Source organism: Neoarius graeffei, chromosome 16 (assembly GCF_027579695.1).
Source record: "Neoarius graeffei isolate fNeoGra1 chromosome 16, fNeoGra1.pri, whole genome shotgun sequence".
Lineage (NCBI taxonomy): Eukaryota > Metazoa > Chordata > Actinopteri > Siluriformes > Ariidae > Neoarius > Neoarius graeffei.
In genome coordinates, this window is record NC_083584.1 from 45112548 (window position 1) to 45134561 (window position 22014).

The window sequence follows — 22014 nt, forward strand, 5'->3', positions numbered from 1 at the left end:
GATAACCCTTCACTTTTAATCCAGGTCTGTAGTGTGAAATATTCTCGGCTGTGTTTTTGTTTAAAAATGTTTTCCAAATTGTAGCTGTGTTTAATTCATATCCAGAAAAATATATATTCCAATATAATATACTCAGCATAAACATTTTAAATAGATTCTATATTTTTGGTCCACCCATGACATATTACTCAAGTAGCCTATTTACTGTTGTTGATGTGGGTCACTTGCTGTTAGCCAATTCACTTTCTCGTACCAGGAGAGCTGAAAGGAACGAGTATTATTCCCTACCTTTTTCACCAAGTCAATTTGAGGCGTTGGTCTACCCTGCTCTTTAATTTTAATTTTCTCCTCGAAAGGAAGACTGGCAAATGGCTTCGCCAAAATTAAATCAGCAATGCTTGGCATCCGTGCGCAGCTTTCTTGCTAGCTGACTAGCCCCCTCAAGTTCAAGTTCAGTCACTCAAATAAACAAAATTTCTGGAACTAAGATAGCAAACTTGACAACACTATATTTACAATGAAAATATATACAAACTAAAAAAGCTGGTAGAAACCGTATGTAATGAATGAAATCGAAATGTAAGCTGATCTCTTACAATACACCACAGCACTTGTGAATCCGCATGGGACTGAACTGAAATTCACCGCTGCCCGTCTATAGTTGAAACGAGCTGTCAATCAAAGAAAATATCCGGCCGCTTTCACCAATCGCCAGTCTCCTCGCCGAAACTGCCATGTCCCTCCCATGTGAGGCTGGGAGTCCGTAGGCGGGCATTTTCGCAGTATTTGTCCAATAACCGTCTTGCATTTTGAGATTGAAAAGCGCAGAGCTCCCAAATGCCATTGAAGTTCACTGAGGCTGGGAGTCCGTGAGACTCCGTGGGCGGGCGTTTTCGCAGTATTTGTCCAATAATCGTCTTGCATTTTGATATTGAAAAGCGCAGAGCTCCCAAATGCCATTGAAGTGCACTGAGGCTGGGCTGCATCGCGCTGTCACGAGGGGGAAAAACTCACGCACACATTAGGTGAACTGGGGAAAAAGTTATAAGGGAATGATTTCGCACTGTAGTTAGGTTGAGCACATATATTTCTATGATTCTGGATCTGAAATAGCAATGTTATAAGGTCGGCTATAACATAAGCCTAGTGCAATTCATCCTACACGATGTTCGTCATTTTTAGAGGAGGCTGAGCCTCCCTCGTTGTCTTAGAGCAATCGCCCGTGCAGCTCATCATGTTACAAGCATTATTCAAATAAGCAAAATAAGCTTTACTTCGCTTAACCTAGAGGTCTTCAGCCTATTCAATAATATAAGTAGTAGGAGCTTTCTTTTTTAACTGGCATGAATAAAAATCACAAATTTAACACTATGTTGCATGACTCACACTAGCAGAAGCAATTCAAAAATACCATAACATTTCAGTTTATTGTTTAATCGGGGGGACGGGACCAAAACAATACATGTCCATGTTATCTCAAGTCACCTGTACTCCCCCAAAGATGCATTATAACATTTATAAAATTTCTTCTGGAACTTTAATTACTGTAGCCAAGGTAAGAAATATTCAACCATTGCAAATGAATGGGGTCACAACAAATTACAGTACTCCTACTGATTTACAGAATAGGAGACATAGCCTGTGTAAACTATTTGGAAGCCATGGTAAGATTATTACAGGCCAGACATACAGTAGGCACTTTAAAATACCTGGCCATTGCTGGACTGATTTTAAGTCTTATAAAAGTCAAATCAAATAAAGACATGTTAATGCAAGTTTTTCCTCCATGCTTATTAAATTATTTCCTCAGTATAAAAGAGGGGTATAAAACAGACAAAGCATCATAAATGGAGCACTGTCATGTACTGCTCAAAAGTGTTCTCCTTGTGGATTAATATTTATCCCAGTGATTAATTGTATATATGTATTGTACCAAGTGGATTAATACGTGTACCAAACAGTAAATGTACAATTAAGCAAGTGTTGTTAATTTGCTGTACTTGACACTCACAATATAGCCTATAGATCAGAGACGAAATCTTAATGTGGCACTAAATAGAAAAGATGATTATTAGTACAAAAGCATAATGCACACTGAACTATTCCTTGTTGTGAGTTCTTGGAATGAACTTGAGAGTCACAGGAACCTTTGGTTGAAAGAGAGAATTGAGCTGAATGGGAATCTGGAAGGAAAGAGAAGAAGACAATGATTAAGCTTGTACATGGCCTACATGACTTAAGAAGCAGGACCTCATTTAATGATAAGAGAGCATTAATGAGAGACCTGTGTCTCTTTGCATGTCTCCACACTGAAGTTCTGCAGCAGCTTCACTATCCCCACTTTCATGATCATCAGTGCAAACCTCATTCCGACACAGTTACGAGGGCCGAGACCAAATGGCATAAACATGTAGGGGCTGATGTCATTCCCATGACCGAACCTTTCAAGAAATCAGACACATCACATTATTAGGAATAAATTTTTACTTTATTCCTGTGAGATGTTAGCATTTGTCGTCACAGAGAGACATTATATTTATATATTATATATGGCCAAAGTCCTTACCACGCCAAGTGGCGCATAGGGCGACGCCGATCTCCGTTTCCGTAGCTCTCGGCATCTCTATTACATAGCTAGGGTTACAGTGGGGGGCTAGTCCTCTGGTAACCGCGAGAGTTTGACTCCCTACTCACATCTGTATTGCAGCGTGCCTTGCCAGACGGCAGTAGGTACCATTTTTATGATGGTCTTTGGTAGGACCAGGCCATGAGTTGAACTCGCGATCTCCCGATTGAGAGGCAGGTACGCTAACCACTAGGCCACTCGCCGGTTATGTATTTTCCCCCCCCATCTTATATTATATACAAGATGGGGGAAAATTATGTACAAATACAATACATACACACAAAATACACAGAATGTACTGTATTAGGCAAACTTGTATGTAAGACTAAGTAGTAAAATAAAATGGGCAAGCAGAGTTTATACCGTATAACCTCTAATGAACGCCCCCTCCCTAATTAATGCCTCCCCCCATATTTCTAAAAAAAATAATTCAAAATTAAAAAAAACTAACAGTCTGAACAGTTTTACATACCCTAGGTTTTCTATCCAAGTCCAGTATCCAAATCGAATATGAATTCAATGTCCTGGGCTATCACAATCCATCGATGCCTGGTCTGAATCACTGCTATCAACCTCCTGCTCCGACTCTGATAAAACAACCTGTTTTTTTTTTTTTCAATGGCCACATACCGCAGAGGCCGACCTGCACCACTAGCCTTTTTCTGCTCGGCTGCCAAAGTTTCAATTTTGTGTTTTTGTTGGCACCATTCACAGACTCGTTTACGATCGATCTTGTAGAGTTTAGAAGCACAGTGCTTTCCTTTCTCCTCCGCCGTTTTTACGACTTTTAGCTTAAAACTTGCAGTGTAGGATTTGTGTTTTTCAACACGTGTGTCCATCTTTATGATTAGAAACAGAATGATCAGATCAAATTATCTGGGAGGCGCGTGACTTCTGCAAAAAGGGAGCTTTATGCAAAGTGAGTGACGTAACAGTGGTCGGCGAAAAGATCAAAGGTGTCAAGCCAGCTGACACGCTAGCTATATCTGGGCTGTTTCCTCGCTGAAGGAACACCTGCATTACCGTATACCAGGGCTTTGAACCGGTTCAAGGAACGAAAACGAAAACCGGGAACTTTTTCTATTTCACATGGAACAGAAACGAAACCAGAAACTTTATTATTTTTTATGTTCTGGAACAGAAACGCTTATTAAAAATAATGGTAACCGGTTAATACCGGTTTTTATTTCGTTCCTCAAAGTTTCCGTAGCCTACAAATAAAAAAGCCATTCTCCTCCTGTGCAAGTTTCTATGACCCGCTGGGGTTCACTTCCTGTGTGACGTTCGCTGACTGAATGGAGAGAGCGGGAAGGTGGACTGCTATCACGTCTCCATGTGATAATAAGTGAATTACTGAGTGTCTGAGCAAAGAAGAGCCTGAACGATGCAACCTCCCTATTGGCTGTTTGTAAAAATGTATCAGTTGTTGCCCCTCCCACGGGAATCATCGCGGGCTCGAGAGACGAGACCTGACGAGTTAGTTCGTTGGTAGCAGAACAAAATGTCTGGACACAAATCGGGTTTTCAGAAAAGGAAAGAAAATAAACGGAGGGTTGAAAATACAAAAAAGGAGGCAGAAAATGCAAAACGAGTTTTAAGGTAGGACAAATGGTTAGTTTTCTGAGGCAGCCCGCCGTGGCTGCAGGCTTTCAGTTGTCATTGAATGGTTACTTTTCTGAGGCAGCCCGCCATGGCTGCCTGCAGGCTTATTTATTATAGCCCATTTAGTTAAAATAGTTGATATAAAATGTTTATAGTTATAGTTATGTGATGGTTGTCCTGATTTAGACTGGTGTTTTTTTTGGGGGGGGGTTTGCGCGATGTTGCACCCGGGTCCAGATTAGGGCAGAACCGGCCCTGGCTACATTTCAGGTGTAGTGTGTTTTATGTATGTATGTACTTGCATAGATGTGTACTTGGTCTTCCAATATGGCGCCTAACAAAATCTCGCGGCGCGGTGACGTCATGCGGTAGCCCTCTATAGGGCCTGACTCGCCTTTGGTAACACACTAAACGAATTACCTTTCATTTTTGGCACTTTTTCTGTTTGTGTAGATGGGAAGACATACTAAGAATCCAAATCACCAACATTTGAAATAATAATTGTTTTGAATTATTTCTTGTCTTATTTAATGAAGGTTGTAATAGAATTAGCCTACATTTGGCTTAAGCTGGATGAGACAGAGACATAACTTTATAGCCATTTGTTAAACAGCTGACAGGGAACGTAATTAACCGTTCCGGGAACGAAATTTTTTTGTTCTAACCGGTTCGGGAACGTCTATTTAATGGTGGAACCCAAAACCGGAAACGTTAAAATTCCGTTTCTGTTCGGAACGAACCAATAGGAAAAAAATTCTGGTTCAAAGCCCTGCCGTATACACTCCAGTAAGCGCCCCAAATAATAAAAAAATCCATTTTTAAAAACACTTAATTTGACGACTTTTCACCTAGAAAACGTATGAAAGTTAGGGAAAATTAGTAGGGCAGTTATGTTAGGGTTTGAAAAGTTCGATCAACTGTGATTTTTTACCCCTAATAAAACGCCCCCCTTTTGAAAAATGTAATGCCCCCGGGGCGTTCATTCGAGGTTATACGGTATATAGGCAAGATGAAGGCTTAGGCTAAAGTGACTAAAAGCTTAAAGTGCTGCTGCATCAGTCCATTCACGTAGAGAAGAAGCGACAGCTAAATATCACTAGTGCTGCTATCAGGTGGTAGTCGAACCGACTTATGAGTAACATAGAAAATCATTACACCAACAGGTCTATGAAAAGTTTAAACTAAAAAAATGCCAACTTGGGTGGCATGGTGGTGTAGTGAATAGCACTGTCGCCTCACAGCAAGAAGGTCCGGGTTCGAGCCTGGTGGCCCACGGGGGCCTTTGTGTGTGGAGTTTGCATGTTCTCCCCGTGTCTGCGTGGGTTTCCTCCGGGTGCTCCGGTTTCCCCCACAGTCCAAAGACATGCAGTTTAGGTTAACAGGTGGCTCTAAATTGACCGTAGGTGTGAATGTGAGTGTGAATGGTTGTTTGTCTCTATGTGTCAGCCCTGTGATGACCTGGTGACTTGTCCAGGGTGTACCCCGCCTCTCGCCCATAGTCAGCTGGGATAGGCTCCAGCTTGCCCGCGACCCTGCACAGGATAAGTGGCTACAGATAATGGATGGAAAATGCCAACTCCAAGTTTCATTAGAAAAATAAATCTTGGACTCCACTAAAAATTAACAGGCAAGTCACTTAGAATAGATCGTTCCTTTAAAAGAATAAGCAAACCATTGCAGTTATTTTACCACATCTGACAACATGCTAAAGCTACACAAATGCCACTATTTAAACAACAACAACAGCTTCCATCTTGTAGAACTTTAGTATAACAGAGGAATCATGTTACCTCTCAGGTTTGAACTCTTCCGGAGATTCCCAGAGCTGTGGATCCCTGTGCAGAACATATGCAGGAATTACGATCACAGTTTCTTTAGGAATGGTGACTCCATTAAGCTCTGTCGTCTTCTTGCACACCCTTTCCAGACGAGGAGCAGTAGGAAGGAGACGCATCGACTCGTTAATGGCCATTTCCAGGTACTCTAACTTCATCAGTGCATCATATGTCACTGGAGCCTAGAAACCAAATACATTTCCGAGTCATTATTTGAGGTCTTATTATTATTTAGTCATTATTATTAGGGGTTTTCATCATTTGTGCTTCTACTCTGAAGATTTTTTTTTTTTTATTGTTTTTCCTCTCTGATAGAAATCATGACTTGCTATGTCCAAGTGATTTGGTTTCATCATTCATTCATTCTTCAGTTACCTCTTTATTTTGGTCAGGATGTAGACCCTGTCTCAGGAACAATGGGCATGAAGCAGGTGAACACACTGATTCTAACACCAGTCACCATCCACACACATTCACACACTCATTCACACATAGGGGCAATTTAGTCAAGTCAATCCACATACTAACATGTTATTGGATGATGAGAGAAAACCCTAAAATCCAAAGGAAACCCACACGAACAAGCGAAACTCCACACAGATAGTATCCCGAGCTCTTATGTTTGAACCGTGGACCCTGGAGCTATGAGCTGCTGTGACACCATGCTGCCTGTTATAGTTGTCATAAAATAATAAAAACTGTATATTTATGCTTACACCATGAGGAAAGGTTGTGTCAATCTCATCCACCAGTTTGCTCATGCAGTCAGGGTTAATTGTGAGGTTATACAGTAGATTAGTGAGGGTGGTGCTGGTGGTCTCAAAGCCTCCCAGGATGAAAATAAAGGACTGGGAAATAATCTCTTCATCGGTCAAGCCTGAAAAAAGACCATGAAGTCTAAATATTTATTTGAAACGAGAACATTAAAGCTTTTAGCTGAAGCAATACTTTCTTGGATTCCCTGTACATTTCATTGTTGCTCCGCTTACCTTTGCTTAGGTGCTTGTCGGCTTTCTTGGCTTGCTCATCAGATATTTGGTTTTGGACCATGAGCTGCAGGAAGTCCACTCGCCTCTAAAAGGAAAGAAAGGAATACAACTTTTTAAATGCCACTTCTGTTTATGTATCTTTGCAACATACTGTATTACAGGTCAGTGAGAATATTAATAGACATTACAGAGTGGAAATTTGTTCACACATACATTTTCATTTTTCCTATGCTGTTCTTTGATCTTTTTCAGCGCACTGTCGAAAAAGTCCAAAGTTGATTTTGGAAAAAAGCTCAGACCCAGTTTGGATAACAGCAGACCAGCATAGGGAAAGATGACTGCAAAACAAAATGGTCATTCAGGCATTACTGTTAAAATTACAGTAGAAAGATTACATTGATTTGGACCAAATCCAATTTTGTCCTTAAATGTAAGAAGTTGTGATTAATTGGAATCTGTTTGAACACACAACCCCTAAGATTTCAAATTAGTTTTGAGGCACTTAAGGCTATAGATAAGCAGCTCAAATCCATTTTTTTTTTTTTTTTTTTATATTTTTGACTTCCTATTTGAGCAACGCTGAGGGTCCCCCCGCAGTCTAAACAGCAATTAAGCACATCAGGGGAAAAAAAAAAAAATCAAACCTTGCCCAAATTGGAGGCGTCATATCCAATTAGTCAAGTAGGATTTCGTAGCAAGAAAACAACCAGCAAGAACACTCTGCATTCAGCATTTTTTAGGTTTCCTATTCTATTAATGAATGGAAGACAACCGCCTTAACAAATCTTTGTGATGTACTGTACTGGTGCAATTAGTTCTTGCAAATACAGTATGCAGATATGTGCTGGTGTTCACGATGCATATAACGTTACTGACTTAGAAACTGTACATATGTGGGTCATGTGCAGATCTGTTTACACTAGTGACAGATCACTATGGGTCACTTACAAATGTGAACTCCAAGCAGAAAGATTGGATCTGTGTCAAAATTTGTATGATGCTATAACATCTTTACTGTTTCACACTATCAAATGAATTGCATTATTAAGACTACAAATCATAGCGTGACTGCTGGGTTTTACTGTTACTATATTCATTACACACTTTACAGTATCTTCTGCAAATATCATAATCTGATAACATCAGATAGGACATACTAAGTATCAGCAATAAGGGACTGAAGAAGTTGAAGTTCAAAAGTTTCTTGACATTGGCACCAAACTGATCATCAGGGTTGTTAATGGAATCAATTTCAACACTGAAGGAAACACTGGTGACGACGTCCATGGAATAGGGACCAAAGACCCTGGGGGAGGGAAAAAAAAGAGAGAGAATTCACAAAAATTTAGATCATTAATACACTGTCAGAGCTGCCAACTCTGAAGAGGAATAATGTGTAGTTTTGTGGGGTGGAGTAACAGTCCATTTTTGTGGCTACTGCCTCATAGAGGCGAAGCGAGGCAGTAGTTACTATGTTAATGTTGTAAGAATGAGTGTAACAATAGCACACTGCGCATGCACCTATGCATAAGCATTACAAATCACCAGAATGGCGAATCGTGATCTCGCGATACGAACAGCTGATCTCATGTTACCAAAGGTACACAAGAACGAGTGGCAAAGCCACTATGTCATCGTGTTGTAAGAATGTAAGAACGAGTGTAACAATAGCAAAACTTCGTAACCAATCAGCACTTATCTTGATCAAGTTCGATTACCTGTTCTACTTCTTAAACCTCGGAACCAATCAGAACCAGAAACAATATAAGAGAAACCTCAATATAACTTCGTAGTATCGGAAGATAATCGACAGATAAAAAGATCAACGAAATTCACCTCGTGGTTCGCCAAAGCTACTGATTCGATATCAAGTAAGTGGTGTTTATTTTAAGAAAATTTACCTTTTGATTATCACAGCTTTTGTTTGGTCCTTCTGAAAGGTCAAATGAAAGGTTTAAGTTTTTTTGAACTTTTTGGCAGATATTTACGCCAAGAATTCCAGCCATTCAACAAAAACAACATTGGAATCTTTTGAGTGATCTGCTTGGTTTGCAATTACAAAAGTCCCATGTGGGAATAAATCAGCTCCTTCATAAAAACTAAAAAGTTAAAAGTATAATTGGTCAAACTTCTGCTATTCGCTTTAATTTTTAAATTTTATTTTAGTCTTTACACTTGTGAAACAAAATGTGCTCAAACGTGTTAAATAATGCTTCTAAGACAATTAATGAACAAGTGCTTTCTTACCATTTTGAAAACAGATATAGTTCACAGCACTGTATTTTGAACAAAACACAGTCAACAAAGTTGATAACCAAAATACTACAAGCCCTGATGCTGCTCACAGCTTGGTGAAGCTTGCAAGAGATGAGGCGAGTTTAATTGATAACATGTATATATGCTATATTTACTGTATGGACATGGTATCAGAAAATTTTATTTATAAGCAGTAGCCACATTCACCCATAGGGTACCTATTTTTAACTGATATAGTCCTTTCACAAAATCACTTGTGAAAGATAGTTTCTATCTTGCTTGTATATACAGGGTTCTATGGTAACAATGATGTGCTGGGGGGGGGGGGGGGGGGGGGAGTCTCATCCATTTTAGTTAAGATTGCAGACATGAGAGGAACATGAAGGAAAGCAGAACCACAAAAAACAGATTAAGACAGCTTTGAGATAGTCCTTGCTGTAGAATGCAAAAGTTCTGCATGGAGCTGATGAAGCATGGGGGTGGTGGAGCTGGTGAACCATAACTCTTAACTCCCGAAATGGTGTACAAAAGCACACTTAACAGCATCCGGACTGAAACAACCCCCGGATTTTTGGCTTGACTCCACCCAGGTAAGAGAACCTGGATCAAATCCGACTCCACCCTAGGTCTCAAGGAGTACTTGACAGTTGACAGCTACCAACCAGAGAGGGTGAAATCTAACTGTGGCAACGGGGTGTGTGTGAGAGATCAAGTATCACCACTGACAGCCGAGAAGTTGGGTAGAACCAGCAGGTAACATGTGAGGAGTTCCACCTGTGTCCGATTACTGGCAGTTTATGTGTGTGTCTCTTGCATTCTTGCAGGAGAAGCTGGTAACGACAGAGAGAGCGCGGAGCATCCCAGTGCCGCATACGTGTGCGCACATGCACGTGTGTGTATGTGCCTAAAGTGCATAAAGAAAAATTAAGTTGCTGAAAAGTAGAGTTTAAACTGAAAATAAAATGCACCTTCAGTTGTCAAACCTGTCTCCCATTTCCCATCAACGTCCACCAAATAGATATCAGGCCTTGTGGCCTCAGGTTGTAATCAGACTATAATTTATCAAAGCCTGATTCAATGCAGGGCATTGGGAAATGCACAATTGGTGAAGGTGAGGTGTGTACATTGGAAGATGCATAAATATTTGCTTTTGCCCATGACCATCAAATTTAGGGATGAAAAGCATAGTCTGGAGGTGGCGGTTAGTCCTCGTTTCATCCATCCACTAATTCTGGGGACAAATTTGCCAGGGTTTAAAGCATTAGTAAAGCATTGATTGGTGGGTGGGTTCTGCTGCAGTGAAACTCGGGGGCGGGGGTGTCCTGTGCTGCACTATCTATCTGGGGAGAACTGCGTCAGCTCCATGTTGGAGAGATGTGGAAGGTGGGGAGGGCTCCACTCCTCCACACTCTGCAGGGACTTCCCTTTGGGATTTCCCGTTGGAGAAGTCACAAGAAAAAAAAAAAAAAAAACTCTGAGGCATACTTTTGATCAAGCGAGACTAATCGATGGTCAAAACCTACAGCCTAACACTGCAATCTCCTACCCATATTTTTCAATTATTCAAGAAAGTTTATACTGAGTGATGTAGGACACTCAAACAAGAGAGGAAATGACCCAGTTGTTGGTCCCGAAGAGCTGTAGGGAACTTTTATTCCATGTGGTTTAACATAATCCCATGGCAGGGCATTAGGAAATGCACAGGACAAAATACTGAACCAACTCATGGACCATATCTACTGGCCGGCCATTCATGCCGATGTTCGCAGGTGGTGAATGATGAGGAATGAATGTCAGCTGGTGAATCCTCCGGCCACATTAAAAGCGCCATTGCACCCTTTACAATTGATTGAGATTCCATTCAAAAGAATTGGTATGGATCTCACTGGGCCATTAGATCGAATTGCACTACAAGAGGTCTTCCAAGCCTCCACAGGGTTCTGCCCATTTGAATTACTGTATGGTTGCAAGCCTCATGGAGTCTTGGACATCATTAGGGAAAACTGAGAAGAGGGACCTTCTGTGAATAAAAATGAAATTCAGTATGTTCTTGACCTGAAAACAAAACTCCCCATGCTGAGTCACCTAACCCAGGAGAATTTGCTATAGATGCAAGAACAGCAATCCTGACTGTACAATAGGGGAGATAGGCTACAGGAATTTGCACTGGGAGATAAAAAGTGTTTAGTCTACTTCCCATATTGAGCTCCAAATTACTCTCAATGTAGCAAGGACCCTTCGTGATCACACAGTGAGTCAGAGAAGTCAACTATGAGGTCAGGCAAATGGATAGAGGGAATGAACTTCAGATTTAGCACCTCAATCTCCAGAAACCATTGAGAGAGGAAGGTCCTGTGGATCTGGTGATGGTGGTTCCCAAGAGGGAGGAGCTGGGACCAGAGGCAAGTCTAAAAAGTGCAGCCCAATTCACCCTGGTCCCCTGTGGAAACTACGTCTCCCCTTTCCAGAGAGCACAGGTTGTCAGGTTGCAGGAAGAATTCTCTGATGCATTTTTGCTTCTACCTGGTCATATTGATCTCAGAGCATCACGCTGAGATTCCTCCAGGGGTGGTGGTAGGCAGCTGCCCATATCAGCAACTGGAGAAAACACACAAAAAAAATCGTGGTTCGGAATGAACTCATCCTTGACTATGCTTGAAATGGGGATAATCAAAGAGTCAGACAGTGACTGGAGCAACCCAGTGATTTTTGGTTCCCAAAACCGACAGGTTGGTCCGGTTCTGTCTAGACCAGGGGTGTCCAAACTGATCCATAAAGGGCCGTGTGGCTGCAGGTTTTCATTCCAGCCATGCAGCAGCACACCTGACTTGGCTCATTCAATCAACTGAACTGTCTTCACACAGTCAAATACTTGCAGCCACACCCACCCTTGATTAAAGGGTGGGTGTGTCAGTTGATTGAATAAGCCAAATCAGGTGTGCTGCTGCATGGCTGGAATGAAAACCTGCAGCCACACGGCCCTTTATGGATCAGTTTGGACACCCCTGGTCTAGACTTTAGAAAAGTCAAATTTGATGCATATCCGATGCCTTGTACTGATGAACTGCTCAGATAAGGGATATTGACAAATACCCTTGACTCGAATATCCTGGGGGGGGGGGGAACAAACACCTTTTCCACTCCATTTAGGTTACACCAGTTTGTCATACTTCCATTTGGGTTGTTTGGAGCCTCAGATACATTTCAACAACTCATGGACAATTCTCCACCCACACAGTGCATCTGCTGCTGCCTATTTAGATAACATCGTTACTTACAATAATGATAGGCAGCAGCATTTACAACATCTGAGGGCTGTCCTGACATTGCTGAGACATGCAGGACTCTCAGCAAATGCAAGGATGTGTGCAACTGGATGGTTGGAAGTACAGTATCTGAGCTTCCACTTGGGTCATGGGCAGGTGCCTCGCCAAATTGATAAGACTGCAGCAAATGTGGCCTGCTCGAGACCAAAAGGTGGTGAGGCAGTTTCTGGGGCTGGTTGGCTGGCTATTACAGAAGGTTTGTATGTAATTTTTTGGACATCACCAGCCACTGATTGACCTCACTAAAAAGGGGTCACCAGATCCAGTCCAGTGACCAGAGCTATGCGAACTAGTTTTTGCTCAGGTAAAGGCGGTTTTGTGTGGGGGCCCACTGTTGCATTCACCTGACTTTTCTCTCCCTTTTGTCTTGCAGACTGACATGTTGTATAGAGGGCTGGGAGCAGTTTTGTACTGGGGGTGGAGGGGGAGAAGTGCCCCATGCGGCATCAGCCACAAGCGAGCAGTGCAGGAGACCAAGTACAGCATGATTGTGAAGGAGCGCATGGCCTTCAAATGAGCAGTCCTCACTCTCCGGTACTACCTGATGAGACATCCTTTCATTCTGTTCAGGCTACGCCCCACTCCAGCGTAGCCCATCACTGTTATACCCAATCACCATGTCTCATTCACAATGTTGGGTGTTTTTTTTTACATATCATAATGATTGGAAACAACGAATGTGGCTATTGTTTTTACATATCATAATGATTGGAAACAACGAATGTGGCTATTGTTAGTACTCTAAGCTGTTGACTAGTTCACCAGCTTTAGGCATATGTCTGGAGTCTTCCACAAAACTAGGCAGTCACACACAATAAGTGCATGGGCAGAGTGCAGGTAGGCCAACCAATCATTTCATTCAGACTGAATGAAATGATCAGATTTTTTTTTTTTAAATGACATTTGTCCCCCTTTTTTTTTTAAATGAGTATTTGATTTATTCATTGCTGTAGGGATGTAAAGATAACTTCAAGAAATAACAAAAAATTACCCATCCTAGCTTTAAAGGTAGACTGAGTTTCAGATTTAAGTGCAAGTCATAAAAAGAATTTTGCCTGACACCCAATTATTTTTGTTTTGCGGACCGAAAGCTACTAAATTTGAATCACAGACTTCCAATTTTATTATTTTTTATAAATAGAACAATTAATGAATTTAGGGCCATGTGGCCCTAAACTCTCCACTATTTTTTTCTTGCTTCACCGTGAGGTAATACAAGATACTACATCATGCATCACGTGGTGGGCTTTCCCCATTCACACAAGGCATTGTGGGATACACATTTTGAAACAGGAGAGAAAAATGGAGGACGCGAGTGTGCGAATGAAACGTGAAAGACCGACTACAGTAACGGAAAGCGAGAAGAAAAGACGATATATTGAAGGAAAGGAAGCGCAGGACCAAACTAATAAATATTGGCCATCAGCGAGAACCTGTGTGATCAGCTGTTCGTTTAGCAACAGAATGATGTAACTGTCAGAGCAAGCTCAAAGGTAAACCCGCGCTTGCGCACACGGACTTCCTGTGTCTGCTTGACTGCGCAAAGTGAGCGATTTCATGCACATTATTTGCTAGGGAATCTCCTCAAATTAAATAACTTCCCAGCTACAGAATGGCCTGGTTTTTTTTAAAAAGATATTACAAAAATGAACATGCATCACAATGACCAAATTTCAGAGGGAACTAAATTTCACCAATTTTATGAAATCGAAAGGCTGTCTACTTTTAAATTGCAGAGTTTGTACATAGTGTGCACAGTCTGACAAGTCTTCATTGTTATGTGTATGAATCTTTGTCAGTCATAAATAATTTTGTACATGTCAACCTTTAAAGAGTTACCTTTGTGGATTTTATTACAAAGGTTAGTTTAAACTAACGTACTAAAATAAGATTACACTACACTACAGGGTGCTTCAAGGATTCTTAACTTCCTGAATGGATTCTACTTGGAACCCTTGTTTGAAAGAGAAATCCTCTATTACAGGTAAAAAGAAAAGCCTTAAAGTTTCTTCCTCAAAGATTCTTTAGGGGACTCAAACCAAAACACCCTTCAGGGTTGTATTTACTAAATGTACAGTCATTGCACCTTAGATATGACACTATTTTTTCGATTAAATTATAAAATCAAACTTCAGATGATTATTCAGCTTCTTAATTATTTTGTAAGCTACTGAATGGTCATCTTCACAATTCTGAGAAAAAGTGCTTTTTGCATGATCAGTGACAAACACATACTCTTTAACTTTGATTGTTTCTCTTGGGTTTCTCTTCAAATTGTCAATAAAGCGATCCGCATATTTTTCAGCAATAGGAAAAATCTGGAAGAGATCAGATGGAAAAAAAAATGTTATTCATAATTATCCACAATAGCCATATCAGAAAGTGAAAAATCACCTTGAGTTAACCAAATGTTACATGAAGACAATCAGCATATTATATAATTGGATATTTAATTTACTAGCCCCTTTTCCAGAAAAGTTGGGATATTTTCCCAAAAGGCAATTTAAAAAACAAAAAACAAAAAACCCCCACACATGACATTTCATGTGAACTTTTATTTAACTGACAGAAGTACAAAGAAAAGATTTATTAGTTTTACTAACTGTATTTTGTAAATATAAACAAAGTTAGAATTTGATGCCTGCAACACTCAAAAAAAAAAAAAAAAAGTTGGGATGTAAGCAAAATAAGGCTACGTTCACACTGCAGGCTGAAGTGACTCAAATCCGATCTTTTCGCCCATATGTGACCTGTATCCGATCTTTTATTGACAATATGAACGACACAGATCCGATTTTTTCAAATCCGACCCAGGCCGTTTGGATATGTGGTCTTAATTCCGATTCCTATCCGCTCTTTTCATATGCGACTTCAGTCTGAACCGCCAGGTCGCATTCATCCGACTTACACGTCATCAACAAGCCACAAACGTCACTATTCTGCGCTGAAGTAGGCGGCGGGTCTCAAAAAAAGTTACAACAACATGGCGCATAATCACGGGCGCAGATAGAGGGGGGGACTCGTCCCACACAGATTTAAATTCACCTCGCTCGGTCCCCCCCACTTATAGGGAGGAAAAAACGTCTATGCTGTCTTTCTTTGCATAAGGCAAACCTCACGGAAAAATCAAAAGACTAATTACCATTCGGTTTATTGAGGTGCACAGCAGTATATACATAGTTGCAACAACTCACATAAAACAAAACAAAGACTGATATTCGGTTGGTTGAGCTGCGCAGACTGCACAGGTTGCGAGCTCGAGCTTGGTTGCTATGGTAACCCACAACAAGTTTGACAGGCATATCGGGGTTGGGGTTGGTTTGCTGGCAGCTTTGTCCCCCCCCCCCAGTTTTTTGTCCCCCCCAGTTCAAAAAACGTATCTGCGCCCCTGCGCATGACATCAATGCGAGGGACGCTTCGGGCTGTGAAGGTTCTGAATCTTCTCAATGGAAGGACGCAGAGGTTAGGGAGCTGATTTCCATTTGGGGGGATACAGCTATTCAAGCTAGATTGGATGAGTCATACCGCAACCGGGCGGTTTTACTTCCGTAAACACTGGCCATGCTCACTGCGTGTGACGTCGTCGTATCCTGCAATGCGCATGCGGAACACTTTTAGGTCGCTTTTCGTTCATACTGAGGATCACATACAAGTCGCATATATTTGTTAATGTGAACGACCTCACAAAAAAAATCGGATTTCACAAAAAAATCAGAATTGAGCATTAAGCCTTGCAGTGTGAACGTAGCGCAAGAGTGAAAAGTTTGTAGGATATTCAAGTAACACCATTTTGGAAGATTCCACAATAAGCAGGTTAGTTGGTAACATGATTGGGTATAAAAGGAGCAGCACCAAAGGCTCAGTCTTTGCAAGCAAGTATGGGATGTGGCTACTGAAAATTTTTTCTTTGTACTTTTGTCAGTTAAATAAAGGTTCATGTGAATTAACAAATCAGATTTTGGTTTTTTTATTGCATTTTAGAGAATAGCCCAACTTTTCTGGACATGGGGTTAGTAATTAGACATGTGGTCAGGCACGAAGGAGCTTATTATACCTGGTTGCTCCTATAAGCTGCCTGTTTATTTGGCTCTAATTATTACATATGATGCATTCGAAATGAAGTAACTTAATAACGCACCTCCTTAAGTCGTCCACTTGTAAATAATGGAGAGAGCGAAGCACGGATTCGTTTCCACTTTTCATCTTTTGCTAGAGTTATCGCATCAGCGAAGGGACCCTCATAAGTCGTTAGCATGTTCTACATACATAGAAGAGACAAAGGTAAACAATACTCGGTGCCCTTCATAAGAACAAAACCTGATGTAATCATGTAAAACGGAGTTCATGTTCATATTTGATTGTTCCTGTGAACGACAATACAGACTTACCCTTCTATTAGTGAAGGTAGAGAAACAATCCTTTACCATAACAGCCTTGATCATTTCAAGATCTAAGATCATCAGAAGTGGTTGTCTTCCATCATATAGCCTAAAAATAAATACATGTATTCTATGGACACGAGTGTTTTACTGGGAAATACACCACTCTTATTTTTCATACGGGCTCCATCCAGGACATGGAGAACCAAAACTGTGACATAAGTCTCTATGTCACTTGTGAGGAAATCAATGAATTTTGATAAATTCAGGTACTTTGTTTGTGAATGTGTCAATATAATAAAAAGAAAAATCGCGTGACGTCGAAAACCAATCAAAATCACCCCTTTCACTTTCAATAAAGACTTGTGGAAGAAACATGCCTGCGGAGGGGAGTCCTGCAAAGCCTGTGTTTGTGATTGTTAGGATATTCAGCGAACAGAATCGTAAAATCTTTGACAGGTATGTTGAAATTCTATTTACTGGTTTGCCTGTATTGTTTGGTCTATTTCCACTGCTAATTTTACCATCAGAGCATTTTTTACATTTTATTTCGCCCGCTCGCTTCATATTTTTCCTGAAAAAAATCCAAGAACCAACTAATTAAATTGGTGTGGCCTTAGGTATTTTAAATCCAACACAAATTCTTTAACGACTGAAATCAACCTTTGTAATTTGTACTTACCCCCAAACTTTTCCATATTTCTTGAAGCACTCCATATCGAAATTGTGAAAACCCTGAAATGGAATCAAACATTACAAAAGGGAGCAATACACCACTTCGGCATGGTTCAACACCGATATGTATACACAATGTTACCACTGTACTAGTGCATCTCAAAAAATTAGAATATTGTGAAAAAGTTCAATATTTTCCATCAGTTATTTAAGAAAGTGAAAATGTTATATATTATAGACTCATTACACAAACTAAAATGTTTCAAGCATTTTTCTATTTTAATCAGTATGGCATACAGTAGAGGTCTGCGCGGGTCGGATTTTTCAGTCCCGCTCCCGCCCGCATTGTGCAGTCCTGCTCCCGCCTGCGCCCGCAAAAAATTATGATTTTCAGTCCCGCTCCCGCCCGCCATATTTTGTCCCACTCCTGCCCGCAAATCCCGCATGATGCAGACGTTCGCGTTATTTCTCAGGAAAGTTCTTGTCTTGACACAGCGTGATGGTGCCCCGCCCCCTACTTTGAGTGGATTTGAGCATAAATATCTACAGCTCACGTTCACGTTTGTTATTATTTACCTTGTTTCTGAATTCAGCATGTAGTGTGTCTAATAATAATAATAATAATAAAGTGCTGTCAAGCGATTAAAATATTTAATCGCGAATCGCACATTATCACATGAGAAACCATTGTAATTCTCTGATCAGCATAAAAAAGTGAATGGGCTTGCTTTGTACCAATTTTTTTTTTTTTTATTGCAAAGCAGAACTAGTAAGAGAAGTGAATTGATTTACTGCTTGAGTTAGTCTACAACTCTAATCAGAGAGACAGGTTACACAGTGACGGTAGGCTTGACTCAATGCTATCCCAGAAATCCTTCCTGTAATATGCAAATTTGGCCACCTCTGATTGGACAGCCAAATTTGCATATTACAGGAAGGATTTCTGGGATAGCATTGAGTCAAGCCTACCGTCACTGTGTAACCTGTCTCTCTGATTAGAGTTGTAGACTAACGCAAGCAGTAAATCACTTCACTCATGGTTCTCTTGCTAGCTGGGTGTGAACTGCGAGTCATTAGAGTGATCAAAGGATTTCCCGTTAGGGTGATCAATGGCAAATTTAAGATGCCATTCCTCACTCAATCTGGCAATCTGACTCTCTCTGCAAATTTAGGCATCTTAAAATGTTTTTATTAATGCCAAATAAAATATCCAGCACAAATTATATATGATAGACAAATTAATAATTTATAAATTTTATTTCAAACACGTTTTTAGTTAGCGGGACTGCAGCTCATCACCGCTCCCACCCACGCCGCATGTGCGCACTCCCGCCCGCGCGCGCATATGTGCACTTCCGGTACCGCCCGCAATGAGCTTTCAAAATTTGGCCCGCGCCGCACTGCTTTGCGGCGGGTCCCGCGGGAGTGCAGGGCTCTAGCATACAGTACAAAAACAAAAAAAAAAAACCATCTCAAAATATTAGACTTGCATTTCGAGTTTGAGTAACAGTATGAGCACAGTGCATCTCTTGATCTAGTTCAGTACACACAACCACAATCATGGGGAAGACTGCTGACTTGACTGTTGTCCAGAAGATGATCACTGATGCCCTCCACAAGGAGGGTAAGCCACAAAAGGTCATTGCTGAAAAGGGTGGCTGGAAAAGGTGTACAAGCAACAGGGATGGTCGCAGTCTTGAGAGGATTGTCAAGAAAAGTTGATTCAAGAACTTGGGAGAGCTTTACAAGGAGTGGACTGAGACTGGGGTCAGTGTATCAAGACCCATCACGAAGAGACATCTTCAAGAAAGGGGATACAACTGTCGCATTCCTAATATCAAGCTACTCCTGAGCCAGAGACAATGTCAGAAGTGTCTTATCTGGGCTAAGGAGAGAAAGAAATGGACTGTTGCTCAGTGGTCCAAAGTCCTCTTTTCAGATGAAAGTACATTTTGCATTTAATTTGGAAATCACGGTTCTAGAGTCTGGAGGAAGAGTGGAGAGGCACAGAATCCAAGATGTTTGAAGCCCAGTGTGAAGTTTCCACAGTCTGTGATGATTTGGGGTGCCATGTCATCTGCTGGTGTTGGTCCACTGTATTTCATCAAGTCCAAAGTCAACACAGCCATCTACCAGGAGATTTTAGAGCACTTCATGCTTCCATCTGCTGATGAGCTTTTTGAAGATACTGATTTCCTTTTCCAGCAGGACTTGGCACCTACCCACAGTGCCAAAACTACTACCAAATGGTTTGCTGACCATGATATTACTGTGTTTGATTGGCCAGCCAACTTGCCTGACCCGAACCCCATAGAGAATCTATGGGGTATTGTCAAGAGGAAGATGAGAAACACCCGACCCAAAAATACAGATATGCTGAAGGCCACTATCAAAGCAACCTGGGCTTCAATAACACCTCAGCAGTGCCACAGACTGATCACCTCCATGCCACACCGCATTGATACAGTAATTCATGGTAAAGGAGCCCCAACCAAGTATTGAGTGTATAAATTAATATACTTTTCAGAAGTTGGACATTTCTGTATTGTAAATCCTTTTTTTGATTGATCTTAGGGAATATTCTAATACAACCCCAATTCCCAAAAAGCTGGGACAAAGTACAAATTGTAAATAAAAATGGAATGCAATAATTTACAAATCTCAAAAACTGATAGTGTATTCACAATAGAACATAGACAACATATCAAATGTCGAAAGTGAGACATTTTGAAATTTCATGCCAAATATTGGCTCATTTGAAATTTCATGACAGCAACACATCTCAAAAAAGCTGGGAAAGGGGCAATAAGAGGCTGGAAAAGTTAAAGGTATGAAAAAGGAACAGCTGGAGGACCAAATTGCAACTCATTCGGTCAATTGGCAATAGGTCATTAACATGACTGGGTATAAAAAGAGCATCTTGGAGTGGCAGCGGCTCTCAGAAGTAAAGATGGGAAGAGGATCACCAATCCCCCCAATTCTGCGCCAACAAATAGTGGAGCAATATCAGAAAGGAGTTCGACAGTGTAAAATTGCAAAGAGTTTGAACATATCATCATCTACAGTGCATATCATCAAAAGATTCAGAGAATCTGGAAGAATCTCTGTGCGTAAGGGTCAAGGCCGGAAAACCATACTGGGTGCCCGTGATCTTTGGGCCCTTAGACGGCACTGCATCACATACAGGCATGCTTCTGTATTGGAAATCACAAAATGGGCTCAGGAATATTTCCAGAGAACATTATCTGTGAACACAATTCACCGTGCCATCCGCCGTTGCCAGATAAAACTCTATAGTTCAAAGAAGCCGTATCTAAACATGATCCAGAAGCGCAGACATCTTCTCTGGGCCAAGGCTCATTTAAAATGGACTGTGGCAAAGTGGAAAACTGTTTTGTGGTCAGATGAATCAAAATTTGAAATTCTTGAGGGAAATCAGGGACGCCGTGTCATTCGGACTAAAGAGGAGAAGGACGACCCAAGTTGTTATCAGCGCTCAGTTCAGAAGCCTGCATCTCTGATAGTATGGGGTTGCATTAGTGCGTGTGGCATGGGCAGCTTACACATCTGGAAAGACACCATCAATGCTGAAAGGTATATCCAGGTTCTAGAGCAACATATGCTCCCATCCAGACGACGTCTCTTTCAGGGAAGACCTTGCATTTTCCAACATGACAATGCCAAACCACATACTGCATCAATTACAGCATCATGGCTGCGTAGAAGAAGGGTCCGGGTACTGAACTGGCCAGCCTGCAGTCCAGATCTTTCACCCATAGAAAACATTTGGCGCATCATAAAACGGAAGATACGACAAAAAAAGACCTAAGACAGTTGAACAACTAGAATCCTACATTAGACAAGAATGGGTTAACATTCCTATCCCTAAACTTGAGCAACTTGTCTCCTCAGTCCCCAGACGTTTACAGACTGTTGTAAAGAGAAAAGGGGATGTCTCACAGTGGTAAACATGGCCTTGTCCCAACTTTTTTGAGATGTGTTGTCATGAAATTTAAAATCACCTAATTTTTCTCTTTAAATGATACATTTTCTCAGTTTAAAAATTTGATATGTCATCTATGTTCTATTCTGAATAAAATATGGAATTTTGAAACTTCCACATCATTGCACTCCATTTTTATTTACAATTTGTACTTTGTCCCAACTTTTTTGGAATCGGGGTTGTAATTTGAGATACTGGATTTCTGATTTTCATGAGCTATAAGCCATAATCATCAAAATTAAAACAAAAAAGGCTTTAAATATTTCAGTTTACATGTAATGAATATAAAATATATGAAAGTTTACCTTTTTGAATTAAATTAT

General features: G+C 40.9%; 1 protein-coding gene across 2 annotated transcripts in view; it reads right to left on the reverse strand.

Moving 5' to 3' along the window:
• Positions 1-1408: 1408 nt before the first annotated feature.
• LOC132900778 (cytochrome P450 3A30-like) overlaps positions 1409-22014 on the reverse strand; it is a 28534-nt gene continuing 7928 nt past the window's right edge. For both annotated transcript variants that reach the window (XM_060943064.1, XM_060943063.1), the window contains exons 4-14: positions 17696-17748; positions 17023-17122; positions 16773-16892; positions 14870-14952; positions 8210-8358; positions 7266-7390; positions 7053-7137; positions 6780-6940; positions 6019-6245; positions 2285-2441; positions 1409-2183 (exon numbers count right to left, since the gene is read on the reverse strand). In XM_060943064.1, coding sequence (XP_060799047.1) covers positions 2100-2183; positions 2285-2441; positions 6019-6245; positions 6780-6940; positions 7053-7137; positions 7266-7390; positions 8210-8358; positions 14870-14952; positions 16773-16892; positions 17023-17122; positions 17696-17748 — 1344 coding nt within the window. In that variant the 3' untranslated portion in view covers positions 1409-2099. The remainder of the gene's footprint in view (positions 2184-2284; positions 2442-6018; positions 6246-6779; positions 6941-7052; positions 7138-7265; positions 7391-8209; positions 8359-14869; positions 14953-16772; positions 16893-17022; positions 17123-17695; positions 17749-22014) is intronic.